We start from the raw sequence: 16635 nt of genomic DNA on the forward strand, positions 1-16635 counted from the left end.
TGATTATTACCATAGTATTAAGTCACAAAAAGAAGAAAAACGATTTTTCTAATGGATTGTTCTCATGTCCTCATGGATTGTGGATGAATAACGGCCGAGTTTTGGGGAGGAAATTTCAGTAAATACATACAGTAGTTGTTTATCTTTCTGTACATACAATTCTAACCAGAAATTATGAGATAATGTGCATGTTGGAGATGGGCAGGTATATAAATTAAAAATTAGATACTGGGTCGATATTACAAGAAGAGCAGAGCATTTGTGGCAGTTTAAATATAAGAAATTAGAAGCTGTAAGAAGATAAAGAGGCCAATATTTTTGTGAAGATTTATTTTTCAATCATCTGTCATCATGTTGTAAAAACTAAAATTTGATATGAAAAATAGAAATATGAGCAATTGGTTTCCATGACAACTCGGGGTGAGAATACTGACTTATTGGTCTGAGAAGTGGTAGTGAAAATGGCTATTGCAGGTATTATTTGCTATTTTACTAATTTAATATTGATTTTTACTTTTTGTGTATTTTTAATCCAATGTTTTTAATTCAGCAGCCTGGTATTTTTGTTTAACTTTGCTCATTGAATTGAATGTCAGTTTACAAAATTTTGAAATAATATTAATTCCAACATTTAAAAAAAAATGTTTTACTCTGAAAACATTGTTCAAAAATAATTGCATACTTTACAAGGTAAAACAACCAACCTTTACATGAATATATATTTTTATTTGCACACTTCATATATCCATCCATTCATTATCTACACCGCTTATCCTCAATAGGGTCGCGGGGGCACTGGAGCCCATCTTAGCTATCTTCGGTGGGCAGGGGACACCCTGAACTGGTTGCCAGCCAGTTGCAGGGCACATAGACAGACAATTCTCTCGCTCATTCACACCTAGGGACAATTTGGACCGGCCAATTAACCTGACACGCATGTGTTTTGGGAATGTGGGAGGAAACCGGAGTGCCCAGAGGAAACCCATGCAGGCAGGGGGAGAACATGCAAACTCCACAAGGGAAGGCTGCGGTAGCTGGACTTGAACCATGAACCTTCGCACCGTGAGGCTGCGTACTAACCACCCATCCTCCGTGCAGCCTCACTTCATATATATTATATATATTTTTATTATAAGTACATTAATATGATAGAATTGTCTTTATTGTCATTAATTACATAACGTCCAAAATAAGATTTGACGTGGCACTTCATGTTAACCATGTATTAAAGACTTAAAAGATAAAAATAAGATACAAAATAATAGTATGATGGATAAACAATACTCAACAGGTAAAATGCAAAGACTGAAAACTGGCCTAATTATATGTGCATCAAAAAATAGTGAAATGTCATTAGAAACAACAATGTCGAGTAAAAAAAAAAAAAAGATAATAACATTATTATATATTGCGAGGGTTGGTATAAAAAAAAGTATCTCCATGTTTCTGCAATTTCAATATTTGTTTTGCATTTTTGTGACATGTTGTAAACATGTTAACATTGCAAAAATGCGAAAAATAAAAATGAAAAAAAAAATGGACATGAAGAGGTACCCAGAAAAAAAGATGATCTATTTCATATCTATTTTATAAATAAAAACATTTTATATATCCAGTCGCTCCTTTATTTACAAACATTCGACTTACGCAAAACGGTGGAAACTAATATTTTTTTCGGATGTCAAAAAATATCCGGACATTGCTGTAAGATTTAGATTTTGTATTGTGTGCACCTTTTTCCGAGTAGAGGACAGTGCTGTAGTGCTTCTTTCTGCGGTATGGCGCTGTGAAAGGTCCCCCAGCAACCACCCCGAAGAAGAAATCCGGCTTCTACTTCTTAATTTGTGTGTGTGTATACTGGACACACTGCACTGTATCGCTAGCACGCTAAGAACTTTGACATTTTTATTGTTTAATATCTCGTACATCCATTCAATATAGCTGGTGTGAAGTATAAAGAAGAGGCGAGCCGTTTCTTTTGAAATAAAAGTGGAATAAGAAAGCTTGATGTGGTTGAGAAAATGGTTGGATCACTTTTTTTCGTCCACTTTTTACCACAGAGGAGGAAGTCGCCCAACTCTTCCAAAAGTAAGTTAAACATGACTATAAAGATAAATAAAGTTAAGTCAATTCATGTTCATTTGTATTGCCTTTAATCACAAGGAGTCCCAAAGGGTTACAGACACCAAAGAATGTCCACGCCTAATGTGTAGCTTTGTTTTTCAGTACTATGCTTTATCATTCAGCCTGCTTTGTAACATTATAGAGCATATTATTTTATCCATCGTTTATTTTTGAGTTTCAAAACAATACAGGTTACTTATAAAATCCTTAAACATACTTATATAAACCTTAAACATACATTCCATACAAAATATAGCACTGGAGCCACTTACGAACAAATTTAACTTACGCACTATTGTCCGTAATCTCATTCGTCAGTAGGGCAGTGTCTGTATATATCTTTCAAGGTGATCTGGCCGTCTAAGTCATGTCAAGAATTGTCTGAAAATTCAGAATTTAAGCTCCTTAACAGAACATTTAAACCGATTTTTTTAATCCTCCGAGATCAGATAAATAAATTACTTTTTTTTAAGTAATTGCATATTAAACTATCCTCCTGTCATAGCACACTGTGCTTCTCATTATTTCTTTCCTGATATAGTGACACTCTTTCCCACTCCCATGCAAACTGCCCACAGTGATGAAAAAAAAATCATCAGTGGCAGAAGATACTGACTCACTCGGAAACAACTCCAAGTTAGCAAGGAGGAAAAGGAGGGAGGAGGAGAGAGGTGCAGATGAAGAGTTCGGGGAATGCAAATAAGACGCAGACTGTTATGCAACTCGACTTCATTAACCACTGGTATTGCTCATTATTAGGAAAACAATGCAGTGCATGTGTTGTACATGATTTGGATTTCCCAGAAAAATAAAAAAACGTGTATAAAGGGGAAAAAAAACAGGGGAAACTTGCTCAACAGTCTCTGATGGCTTCGCACGGATATTCAGTCACGCTATTGGTGACATTTGGAAGATTTTCCCGATGGGCCATGTTGGACCGCTCATTTGGCACATTAAAAGGTTTATCTCGTGCAACAAGCTCCATCCGCATTGCCCTTTTTCTTTCCATCTCACATTTTCAACCCACGTTGGGACATTTTTACACATCCATCACACGCGATGATGACATCTTCCCATGCTTAATTGAATTCCACAGAGCGACCAATTTCTTTTTCCACCTGGGTGAGACTAATCCAGTTATCAACTTTTTTTTCGTCAAATGACAGTCGCCTGAATCGCATCATGAAGTTTTGGGCCGCTCTCGCTAATTGCTATTGTCATTGGACACAACCTACATTCAACTCACATTTAATATTGCTTTTCCTTAATTGGTATACAAGGTTCAATGTGTGGAATAAGATGTTTTTCTGACTCTCTTTACATTATTTTTCCGACTATAGGACATGAACAATTAATTCTTAATTGTCCTCAAAAACCTAAAGAAAAATCTTACTGCCTGTCTCTATTGGTCGACATCATATAAAAGGCTGGTCTGCCATTAGGTCACGGCATTGTGAGAGTGCCGATATACTTTTGGCTGAGCACAAAGCCTTTGTTTCCCTTCGTTCAGTTTGGAAATCTTGTGTACTTCGAAAATATTTTGCGAGTCGGTGATACTGTATCTTTTTTGCAATATTTATTCGCTATGAATCCTGGAGGAAGAAGCAAAATGTGAAAACAATGAAACAAAGCTTGTGGTTATCAATAATTAAGAAGAAGGCACACACATCTGAGAATATGGTCATGACCACTCAACGATAGTGCTAATGATCAAAAACAAGAATGCAACAACAATTGTAATTCACCCTTAATCAGAAATGTAAAAACAGTTGACAAAAAAAACGTAGCAAAACCCAATATGATGTTCTCACTCTGCCATAACCTGATCGTCCTCAATCCTCCATTTCATTAATGTTGCAAAAACACTCATGTATTAAGGGCGTCATCATTCCCAAGACTCATCGTCATTAATACTGCAAAAGGCCATTATAAAAGCCATTCATATCATCTCTTCTGGCATATGGTTGTCTCTCTTTGAGTGCTCAAATCTATTAGCTTCACAGGGAAAAATGGTTTGCTACTAAGATGATACACAAAGCTATGCATATGATTGACAAAATATTTTTACATGTATCATATATCATTCTTTTTGGCCTATTTGTGGTGTCACAAGACATGCGTGCTCTATTTAGTTTTTTATCTATTTACCCATGTAATTTTATTACATTCCTCTTTGCCCCTTGCTGGGTTCACAAGACCCAGATGTCTCATTGAGTCTTATACTTTGTCAATAAAATGCAGTGAGGGCAGCAAGTCGGTGAAAGAGTGTAAGTGTAACACGACAGTCTCCCGTTTGACTCAATCGAAATTTAGTGTCCGTAGCCTTTGTCTTTCTGGATTGAGCTAGGCCCAAAGTCAAGGGCTGTAGTCTGAACATTATGCAGTTGCTCTACCCACATGTGAGATTGTTCCCTGTGGCATCTTACTTTAATTTTTTGTTCAGTTAGGACCAGTTGATATTCCAATACATACAGTGTTGTCTTTCTTTAATGTTTTGTTTAGTGTGAGCTAGTTTGTGTTCCGATATATTATGTGTCATATTCATTTTATGTTTTGTTCAGTTAAGAGCTAGTTTCTGAGCAAACATATCCCGCATTTCCTTCCTTTCATGTTTTTTGTTTAGTTAGATCTAATTAGCTGGCTGCAACATATTTTATTGTTTGGTCGTCATGGCACTGTCGTTCTGTCACCTTGTGTGAGAAGAGATTTCTTGAGTTGTTGCTCCTTTTTTTCTATTATACCTGGTGTTGGTCTAACAAGTGTGAATAATCTTTGTGTCCTCTTTCTTTTGTTTTTTGATCTGTTAAAACCAGTTTGTATTTGTTCCATTCATTATTTGTTCAGTGCACGCTAATTTTTTGTTTAACATGCCCCAAGTTTAATTATTTATATGTTTTGTTCATTTAGATCCCGTAAATATGTCAACATGAGGGATGTCTAGTCAAGTCTGTGTTAAAGTAGCCTTTATCGGTTTGAATTCTGTAGATTTGGCTAACTTTTTTGTTCTGTCCTGTAAAATATCCGATACCCATTATTTTTCTTTGAATAAAACCTTTACTAAAACCTTGTTTTGTGTTTACATTGATAACATCCGCTTTTCCCGCCACACCCTGACAGAATTACCTTGACACATACATTTTCTGTACCGCTTATCCTGCTTCGTCACGTGGAACAAAAACATATTCCTGCAAACTCTGGATGAAAGATAAATGCATCATTCACTATGTCTTAAATTAAATTGACGTATGTTTTCAGAAGAAAATAAGTCATGAAGTGCTAATAATGCTTTTTATACATTTAATGTTTCTTTACATAGTTTTAAATGTCACTTTGGAAGACCTGGAGGAGGCAGAATAGACAACATAAGACCAGCTCATGATGATAGTGGTCCCCCTATTGGAACAAATCGGTGCCACAAGTGCCAGCCACGTGATTGCTACCCTACTTCCAAAACCTTTTTTCCCATTAAGCCAAAGCTTTCCGAAGCATAATCCCTGCGATGACTGTGAGGGAGATGGCGCCTGAGAGCAAGAACTCATGCAGCACATCAAGGGTATTTCATTTTCATTCAATTTTCTATGGCGCCAACCCAAATGAATAATATTGCCAGCTGTAAGGCAAGAAGATAAGAGATTTGCTTCAGAAGCAACAACACCAAACACAAAAATACCACATTTATGTGACCTCAGGAATCAGATCACATCACATATCCTACGTTACACCCTCTGGAACTAGCAAAACAAAAAAGAAAAATCAGCTAAGTATGAATCAATGCTATATACAGTAACTGTCAAGACTCCGCCAATACCAACTACACATACTTTACAACGACGTCACGTCTTGCAATTGTGACAACTATGTCTTTTTGAGTAGATCTGCTCGAATTGACTCAAAAAACCCCAACAGTTTTTACATATATTATATAACATTAATAGACATAAAATCTTGAGTATTACGTTTTATATTTACAAGGGGTTTTCTTGCACTGTAATTGTTTTTCATACCGATACCAATTAAAAACTGGTAAAGTAGAAAAATGTTACTTAAAATTAGCCAAAGAGCAATGGAATATGATTGTAAAACAATAATTTATAATCGAAATTACCAAATTGTCGTGCCAACTGGGTAAAACTCTTGTGTTTGTCAGCGTTTAAAGAAAAAAACACACAATTAACTGATTTTTATTGTTGCATTGCATGTTTTTATTTTGTTTACATATAATATATTGTAAATATCTGGTAAAATGAACACTGAAACTGGAATTAAATAGTGTACCTGCAAGTTTGTTTATGTGATTAATATATATTATACATATTTTTCCCCCAGACCAAGAACTATGACATTGTAGTTGTCTACTATGGGTCCGATAATGATTAGTATTGACATCTACTATTGTATTGATGCTGACTCAAGATTAGAGCATCCAATTGTTATTGTTCTGACCAAAAATGGTTGAAAAATAAAACAATACAAAACCATAGCAGGGCGGCACGGCTGCTGAGTGGTTAGCGCGTTCGCCTTTCTGTGCGGAGTTTGCATTTTCTCCCCGTGCTTGTATGAGTGTCCCCCGGGCACTCCGATTTCCTCCCACATTCCAAACACATGCATGTCAGCTTAATTGGCCGGTCCAATTGTCCCTAGTGGTGAATGAGCGTGTGAATGGTCTGTCCCAGTGTGCCCTGCGACTGGCTGGCAACCAGTTCAGGGTGTCCCCTGCCACTGCCCGAAAACAGCTGGGATGGGCTCTATCACCCCCCGCGACCCTACTGAAAATAAGTGTTGTAGACGATGGATGGATGAATGGATGGATAAAAAATAAGTATTTGTTTTGTACTGTACATTTGAAACTACTTCAAAGTTTTAAAAAATAAATTGAAGAAATATAAGGATAGAAGAAAATCTTAATCACAACCCTCATATACAGTAGACTGGTAGAGTGGTATCAGTGATACAGTATAAATAAAGGAATATTTTAATTGCACGGATACCAATTCCCGCTTTTAATTCCCAAAAGTTCAACCTTGATACAAAAACAGCATTTTGTAATCCAGAATATTGTGTAAATAGCATTGTTTGGGCCTAAATGCAAACTTTAACATTTTCAAACATGTTAATCCCTATACACCGGTGAACACATTATAGAAGAAACATTCTTATGTTTGTGTTTGTGCTCATCCCTAGTGGATCTTGTATTCAAACTAAAAGGGCACAGAAAAAGAGGGAGGTAGAAAAGAGCAGCAATCCCTCCTTCTGGGGTTCAACATTCAGTTCGTGCATAAATCAAACGCATCCCTAACAAAGCTATCAGGAAATGCAGGCAGGCTTTGGACATTTTGATTCCTTATCCTTGCTGTTGTGAGCGTGACCAGCTAATCTAATGACAACAAACAACGTCCCAATGCCACTCCCAACAGGGCAAGGCGAGGGAGAGACAAACAAGTGGGGTGATAAATTATTTCCCACTTTTGCTGTGACTAATTGGAATATTTTCAATTCAGCTCCAAGGCTTCTTTTTAATGTGTTTTTCTGAACAAGTCTTTTTAAAACAAACTCAAACTGCATACATTATTCCAGTTCAATTCACAAACTTCCTTCTCCACTAAATTCTTAAAAAGATATAAAATAGACCCCCGAAATACAGTTTTGTTCACTTCACAGTGTTGAAAAATATATTGTTTGGCCCCTCTTTATGGCATTCTCCCCAAAAACACGACATTAATAACAAATCATTTTGTGTGCTCAAAACCACACAAACTTTTAACTTGGATGCCTGTCTGCTATTCGTCAACTTTATATAAAATGCTAGTTTGATATTAGTCTGCCCCACGGCAAACCTGAAACTTCTGATACACTTTTGGCAGAACTACCTACCACAATCGTTTCCTCTTTGTTCAGCTTCGAATCTTCTGTGCTGCGGCAATACAATATTGTATTTTTTATACTGTATTCATACACTCTGGTTCCCAGTGATGCTGAATTAAGAAACAAACATGATAACCATGTAAACAAATCTTGCTAAGATCAAGGAATGTGATTAAGTCACACAAACGGCTGCCCTCTTTAAGTTGGATGGCCGCATACAATAAACCATCAGGTCTATCATTAAAAATGGAAATCCTTACTTTCTTCTTCCCCTCTTGCATTCACCTACTACTCCACTCCACCAGCTCAAGTCAAAGCACACCAAACGTAAAAAATGTTTTTCCTTTATATGTATATTTATTAATAACATTGTTTTATTGTATATACCAGATGTGTGGGAATCAAATGGACGAAAGGCAAAAAAAAAAAAAAGTACAAGCTGAGGGCCGGAGTACCTAAATGATCAATTCCTTCAAATGGTGCATATAGTGTAGTGAACCTAATTGAACCTTCTAAAAAGTTAATAAAATGATTCCAATGCGGTCAAATAGATAAAGCAATAGTTTCTGAGGTCTCTGTCGGTAGTCTTTCATTTTCAACAGGCACAAAAGGCAAATTTCCCCATTAAATAAAATAAGCCACTATAATTTAGGCAGCATCGGTAGCTTAAATTTTATATTCCAGCAAAAGTGGGCGAAAATCACTTCAGAGAAAAAAATAATAATAGTAATTTTCTATCGTTCACTAAACTAGAAAAAAAAAGTGCAAGAAGTTACCTAGGGTGGGAAAACTATGATTCCCGTTGTATGATACAATACGGAATCAACCATATCTCAGGAGCTAAACAAAACCTGGTAGGGGGCTTTATCTGTGGTACTGGGAGCTCCAAAAGCATTACGTGTTCATCCCGGACTTTAAGGCAATATAATTTGCGTTCTTCACTTCGGAACAGATTAATGCCATATCTTGCTGTGTGATATTTCTGCTCATTCTGACAAAGATAGCCCGTTTTTATTCGAGCTGGCATTCACAAGAAGTGAAGGCAAGTGCGGCTCCTAAGGAAACGGAGGAGTACATCCTTTCATTAAGGCAGTTGCCACGGCAACCAGAGACAGCACGCTTTCTTGCACAAAGGACACGCCCTTGTCGGGGGGAGAACAACAGAAAGTGCTACAAAAAAAGGGACGACAGGCATTGTAAACAATTCATATTAAATTAGAAACCTGCATTGTATTATTCAACCTTGAGTCATTTTAATGCAGTAAATATAATTTATGGACACATTCTTCTCAAGCACGAATCTCCAGCATCAAGGGAGCTAGAATGCTTTCACAACGCACGAGCTGAGGTCACTCCATTAGAAAAATCCATATGAAACTCTAACCCATCTACTGATCGATTCTTCAGAAAGATAGCTTGAAAAAAGGGCATTGTTAAAAAAAAAAAAAAAAAGATATATATACACATTCATACGGAGATATATTTATATAAAAATATAAAAAATTAAAATAAATTCAATAAAAAAATACAATAAAAACAAAAATGTAGAATTTCACATTAAAATAAATATTTTCAATAAAAAATCAAATATACAAATAAATACAATAAAAATATATAATATGGATATAAGTGATAGAGAATACAATGATTTAAATGAAATGAAAATACATTTTATAACACCAGCTACAATAAAAATATTTAAAAGCAAATATTTCAAAAAAATATGATACAAATAAATTCAATAAACAAAATACAATGAAACTTGAAAACAATAAAAATTAAAAATACAAAATGTAACACAAAAAAATACAATACAAATAAATCAAATGCAGAAAACACAATAATAAAATGAAATAAAAAATAAATACTGAAGTATAAATTCTTAATAAAAGTAAAATAATGAATTCAATAAAAAAATTGAATAAAAATTACATAAAGAAATAAAAAATAAAGATAAAAAGAAAATATAAAAATAGAATTAAAATACTATAAACAGTAAATTTAATATACATACAGTAAAATATAAATAATATTTAAAAAGTAAAATCAAAACGAAAAATACATAAAATAAAATGAAATAATTACAATAAAAGATAAAATATAAAATGTAAACAAGTTCAAATTAAAATGAAAAAGAAATAAAAAAAATAATGCCTTAAGATGAAACAAAATAAAAACAATAGTTTTTAAATAGTTAAATAGAATAAATATAAGAAAAGCGTAAATTAATAATTGTTAAAAAATCTTTTAAAAAACACAAATAAATTATATAACATGGAAACATACTTGCTTTTTAGCCACAACAATAGACAAATAAATGCGATAATCAAAAATTTGAAAAAATATTTTTTTTAAAATACCAACAAAATCAAGTAAATAATAAAATACAATTGAAATAAAATAAGTATAAATAGAATTTTTAAAATAACACGATTGGAACTCTCTTTTATTTTATAATTGCCCTGCCTTGCCGCAACATTGGACAAATAAAATATAAACGTAAAAAAAATGTTAAAATAAATAAACACACAAAATCAATTAAACAAATTTGATTATAAAAACAAAAATTGTTTTTAGAAATGACAAGGACCAGACCAATTTAATAAAAAAAAAACATGTAAAAACATTAAAGAAAAGAAAAGAACGAAAACACAAAATGATTATTTCAACTATAATAGAATTTCAAAAAATAACCACAACGATGGTCATGAGGCGCTGTCCGCCCCGCCCAGAAGAAGGAATAGCTGGAGTGATGCTGAAGCTGCAGCAGCAGGGAACGGAAAATTACCTACCCCTCCCCCCTAGCCCTTCTCCGCTCATATACAGAGAGCTGCGGCGTGCACAAAAAACACTGAAGCACTTTTATGCAAGGAGAGGGCTCAAGGCAAAACATAGCATAGGGGAGGAAATATCAGATAGGGGAAAAAAAAGAACTCAGAAAGCCTACTGCGGCCATCTTGAAACCGCATCATGACCCACTTGTCCACGCAGGCACACAAATAGTGCTTTGGCTGCATGTAAGCACACAAAGCCTCTGTAAAATCTCCCTCTACGGTAGGAGCACGCTTGTTTATGGCGGACCACTCCCTGAAATCAGGTCACGTCGTCTAAGTGACTCACAACGTCACGGATCTGCTGCGTCACAGATTGAACTTTCCAGTCGTTATATTACATAGAAAAAATATAATTCTTAAATCTTAAGAATAGAGAGACAGTGTGTTTTTGAATGATGTGTCAAAATGAATGCACCAGCAAGGCACACATTAGGAATGCTAATGAATATAAATTAGATCATGTTTGCAACACTCTGGCACATGTCTGCAGAGATGGACATTAATTCTCAGTTAGTTCCCTCAGCTGCTCTCCTCCTCGGCAATCGGTTACGAAGGAGAGAGGGGGATGGGAAAGTGGAGCATGAGCAAGGAGAAGGGAGAGGAAGAAGCTTGGTTGAGGGGAATAATAGCTGCATTTTGAGCATAGAAGGAATGGGAGGCATGAATGCAGGAGAGAGGAAAATAAAGTTAAAATTCATTCATGCCAGGTCTGATGTGGGTCAGATTTGCCCAATGAAAATTATAATAAAATGATTCTTTATCAGAGTAATACCATGTTAAAAAAAAAATCAAGTGTCCTACAACATTATAAAGGACTCTTCGCACTCCGGCCACCACCTTTTCAACTAGATGCCCTCTGGTAGGTGCTACAGCTCCATAAAAACAAGGACTAACTGGCTCAGAGACAGTTTCTTCTCCACGGCCGTTACCATCCTAAACAAGCGTGCAAAACTGAAAAATATACATGTTGCCAGTTACATTTAAAATGGGTACTCAGATCCTATTATTTGACTTTTATGAGGATGCAATTGGACTACTTTCAATTGCACTTTTGTTATGATGCATTTGTTTTCACTGCACTATTATTACAACCTTAGCCAGTCTTCAAGAACTACCTTGTACATATGTTTCCTATCTATTCTGACATTCTTTCATCTTATTTTTCTTATTCTTTACTAAATGCTTATCTTAGACTTACATGTCTAATCTTGGTGCAAAAAAATGTTTACTGTATTGTTTTCAATTGCAGTAAAGCATTTTCAAAAAAAAAAAAAAAGATTTTTGGGAAAAAAGTCATAAAAAATGTGCGAAAGAACTGGACTCTAGGCTTGTAAAGGTAATCTGACCTGGGTTTAGAAGGATAAAATACAAGGCCTGATGGACAGCAAGTTAGACGATACTGACTTTGCAAAGTGCAAATGGCAATTAGAAAACTTTATAAAAAAATTAAATCGTTAAAATTGTATGTAAGAAGCATTCGCCTGAGGTATGTTAACATGTTCACATGTTCCTCAATAGAAATACTGGAGAATGGATGTTGTTAAAACATAAACGACTGAAAATGTATGCAGCATTTCTGATCCGGGTATTTACGGTATAACAACAATATGATAAGCACAAGTCCTTTATCAAAACAACAGTTTGCTCACAGAGTCATTGGAAATGAGCAAACCCTAACAACTAACAAACCAACACTCAAAGAAGCTTGTACCTTAGTTTTTCAAACAATGGAGGGAGACTACACCACAACAAGCATGCTTTTGGTAAGTGCCAAGGACAGCGCATTTGGCTAAATTATAACTTAACTCAAATTCTTAATATTAGGTAAAGTCTTAGTCCATGGAAAGGTGTCTCCTCCATTAGTACTGATCAATTTTGGCTTTCACAGGTGATTATTTGTGAGAGAAAAAAAATGACGTTCTCGGCCAAATGTAATGGGATTCTTTTTAAAATGTTCTACTCCTGGGTCTGTTACAGAGTTGTTGTTTTTTCTGACACTATTTTTTGAGGAAATGTATTGCTTGCTTGTAACACCACAGAATAAACCCAAGATTTTGTCAAACTGTCAGTCTACCTTATGAGTATTGAATAAAATCTGAGTACTGGAAACGGTGTCCCATCTGTTATCAATAATCAGATAGGCTTAGGCAGGAGAAGTGTAGGTAAAACCACCGGGTTGCTCGAGCTGAATAAAACGATGTATTGTTGAGCGGCGTAGCGGAGAAGAACAAGTATTTTCTCACTAATGCTTAAAATGTCTATACTATTCCAATGTTTTACCTAAGGTACCATATGTTTGGAACACATTAAATAATTACCACTACGATCCACACCTCAGAAAAGATATACTGTATGTTGTATCCAGTGGTCTACTGTGCTAGGATAAAGGTCTGTGTCATCAGCATTACCTTCTCGCCGTTAGGAAGAGTCTGGGTCCTGGTAAAGGTGTCCCCTCCATTAATACTGATAAGTTCAGCTTCCGCAGGCGAAAAGGGCGAAGGAAAAACCACCAGATCGCTCTTGAGTGTGTCAGAACCAAAGCACACATCGTACTGCTGAGCGGCTTCGGAGTAAGACCAGCTCCCGTCGGGGTGCGTGGTGATGACGGGGGCACCGTACCGGTGGAAAGGTGCCTTTGTCCGTTTTCTGCATTTGAAGACTGCTAGCGCCAGAAGGCTGAGCAGAAAGACCAGCGACACAGCCACGATAGCCACGAGCAAATACAAATGCAGTTTGGAGAAGCTCTCCTCTTTTTTGGGCACATGTCGGAAGGGAGTGTGAACGTCGGCCGCGCTTTCCAGCACCAGCACATCCATGGACACAGTAGCAGAAAGGGAGGCTTCTCCATTATCGGACACTGATACTACCAAAGGGTGACTTTTCAGGTCACGCTCACTCATTCGCCTCTTGGTCCTGATCTCTCCAGTGCCGCTTCCGATCCGAAACAGGTTGTCACCACCGTCCAAAAGGTGGTAGGAGAGCAGAGCATTGTAACCCGAGTCGGCGTCCACCGCTCGGATCTTGGCCACAAAGTATCCCACTTCCGCCAAATAGGGGATGCTCTCGCTGTTAACCGAGCCGAGTTCGGAATAGGGAGCCAAAATGGATGGACTGTTGTCATTTTCATCCAACACAAAAACATTAACGCTCACATTGCTGCTGAGAGGAGGAACACCAGAATCCGTAGCCTGAACTTGGAACTCAAACGTCTTTAACTTTTCATAATCAAAAGATTGCAAAGCCACGATTTCCCCACTCTGCGAGTTTATATTAATATTTGACCTTGCTATATCATCTTTGGGATTATTTCCATTAATAACCGAAAACGATATTTTCGCATTTTCACCCACATCTGGATCATCTGCACTTAAAGTGTAAATAACGGTTCCAGCGGGACTATTTTCTCTAACAAAAACATAGATCACATGATCTCCAAAGTGAGGTGCATTGTCATTGATGTCAGACACATGTACAGTTATTTCAGTTGTACTGGATAACGAGGGGGCCCCTTCATCAGAGGCACATATAGTGATAGTATATTTGGCAACCTGTTCTCTGTCCAAAGCGTCGTCTACCACTAAAGAATAATGATTTTTATACGCGTTTTTTATTTTAAACGGCACAGGCTCATTTATTTTAACATTAACCAAACCATTTTTATCTGTGTCATTGTCTTTCACAGTTAAAAGTCCCACCATAGTTCCTAGGGGTGCGTCCTCCCTCACCACGTCAACTAATGACGTCACAGTGATTTTCGGTGGGTTATCATTCACGTCAACGATTTCTACAAGTATTTTACAATGGGACGCTCTGGGATTCAAGCCTTTATCTTTAGCTTGCACTCGAATTTCAACAGCATTCCCCTTTTCATGGTCCAATTCCCCTTTTACTGTAATTTCTCCCGTGTTGGAATCAATTGCAAATTTATCCACGTCGTTATCTCCGTCGTGGTTAATAAAAGAATACACAATTTCTCCGTTCGGGCCCTCGTCTAAATCACGGGCGTGCACGGATAAAACGCTAGTACCGGGCGGGGAATTTTCAATGACTGTGGCTTTGTATAACGCTTTGTCGAACATTGGAATGTTATCGTTAACATCCTGCACGATTATTGTAACTTGTAACGTTCCCGATTTTACAGGTCTTCCTCCGTCCAGAGCAGTTAAAGAGAGCTTAATTAGGGCTTGTTTTTCGCGGTCGAGGGATTTTTGCAGAACTAATTCCGCAAACGTGGACTGCTCGCCTGCATTTTGCACATCCAAAGAGAAATGCGCATTTTGACTCAGTTTGTAGCTTTTTACCGTATTTATACCGACATCATCGTCAAATGCTCTTGGTAATGTAAATCTTTCTCCAATAAAAGCCAACTCTGACACATTCAGTACAATCACAGGTTGTCGGAAATTCGGGGAGTGGTCGTTGATATCCAAAATTGCAACCTCAAAGCGATAAAGATTAAGCGGTGCGTTCGCAATGGCTTCTACCTCCAAAGAGCACTTCTCAAGACGAGAGCACAAAGCCTCCCGATCAATTCTGTCTTTAACCAAGAGTATTCCTGTCTTCGTGTTCACCTCCAAATACCGGGCGTTCGGTCCAGATATTTTCAAACCTCTCGATTCTAAATCATGTCCGTCAAGGTTAAAATCCTTCGCTAAATTCCCAACAGTGGTACCGGGGATCGATTCTTCCGTCACTGAATAAACAATCTGTGCAAATATTCCACTGCGTAAACGAAAGAAAAAGAAAGACAAATATATCCAAATCCGAAAAATGTCGTCTGGTTTCATTTTTGGGTTGACTTCTTATCTATGTGACAGAATAATACTAGGAAACATTTTAACTCGTCTGGGTCCGAGACACAATGTGGACAGCGAACAAAGAATCATTCTGCGTTTCTCAATTATGTGGGAATGGGAGGAGCGTTTCCATGTGTTGTTGGAGGGGGACATCTAGTGGTCAAATATATACATTTTTTTCTTTCAAATCAAGACAACATCCACAATATTACTACATTCTGAGCAAACAATGTAATACTGTTCAAGTTATCATAGTTATCAATACTCGTTTAACACCAGAGCACGTGGAATAATTTGATACTTCCTGAATTATACATAATTTTTCCCCACCAAACATTTACGAGGCAAAATGACTTTTCATACACAAGTTTCAGAGCACCAATTGAAGCTGTTATGAAGACCAAGGAGGTGATTAAATCATCAAACTATTTCAGAGCATGACAATACTCATAAGTGGAATGTTTAAAATCAGTTTCATCAAAATACACGGTTTTCACATCTTCTCCCACTTTGCACCTGTAGATGTTCTCTGGCCTTAACAGCACCCATTCACTAATCCACTGTACCAGCTCAAGTTACAACCACCTATAAAGTAAATTCATCCATCCATCCATCCATTCTCTGTACAAAGTATTCCCACTAGGGTGGCAGGGGTGCTGAAACTCATACCCAGTTATCTTCGAGCAGTGGGCAGGGTAATCCCTGAAGTGGTTGTCAGCTAGTCGCAGGACATACAAAAACAATTCATTTGCCCATTACAACTAGGGGCAATTTGGTGTTCTTATTAAATTTGGACTTAATCCCACCAGTATGACCATTGCATATCACACTTTGAAACGTATTTGTGTCGTCTAAATTACCTTCTAGTAGTTAGGAAGAGTCTGAGTCCTGGCAAAGGTGTCCCCCTCAGTTAAAATAAATACCACGATAGACTTAGGTGTGCTAATGACTGCCAGGATAGGAAATAAAAAAGATACATTGTCAGCCTACCTTCTCTGTATTTGGTAAAGTTTGAGTCC

General features: G+C 36.8%; 1 protein-coding gene across 26 annotated transcripts in view; it reads right to left on the reverse strand.

Moving 5' to 3' along the window:
* LOC148360220 (protocadherin alpha-C2-like) overlaps window positions 1-16635 on the reverse strand; it is a 173349-nt gene that overhangs the window by 19619 nt on the left and 137095 nt on the right. Inside the window, exon 1 of one of the 26 annotated variants that reach the window (XM_088343740.1) lies at window positions 13229-15744. The exons of the other annotated variants lie outside the window; for them this stretch is intronic. Within the exon in view, the coding sequence (XP_088199866.1) occupies window positions 13229-15607 (2379 nt within the window). The 5' untranslated portion in view covers window positions 15608-15744. Of the gene's footprint in view, window positions 1-13228; window positions 15745-16635 lie in introns of those variants that run through there. 26 annotated transcript variants of the gene reach the window in all.

The sequence above is a fragment of the Urocampus carinirostris genome, chromosome 9 (genome assembly GCF_059441175.1).
Source record: "Urocampus carinirostris isolate Australia breed hairy pipefish chromosome 9, RoL_Ucar_1.0, whole genome shotgun sequence".
Taxonomy (NCBI): domain Eukaryota; kingdom Metazoa; phylum Chordata; class Actinopteri; order Syngnathiformes; family Syngnathidae; genus Urocampus; species Urocampus carinirostris.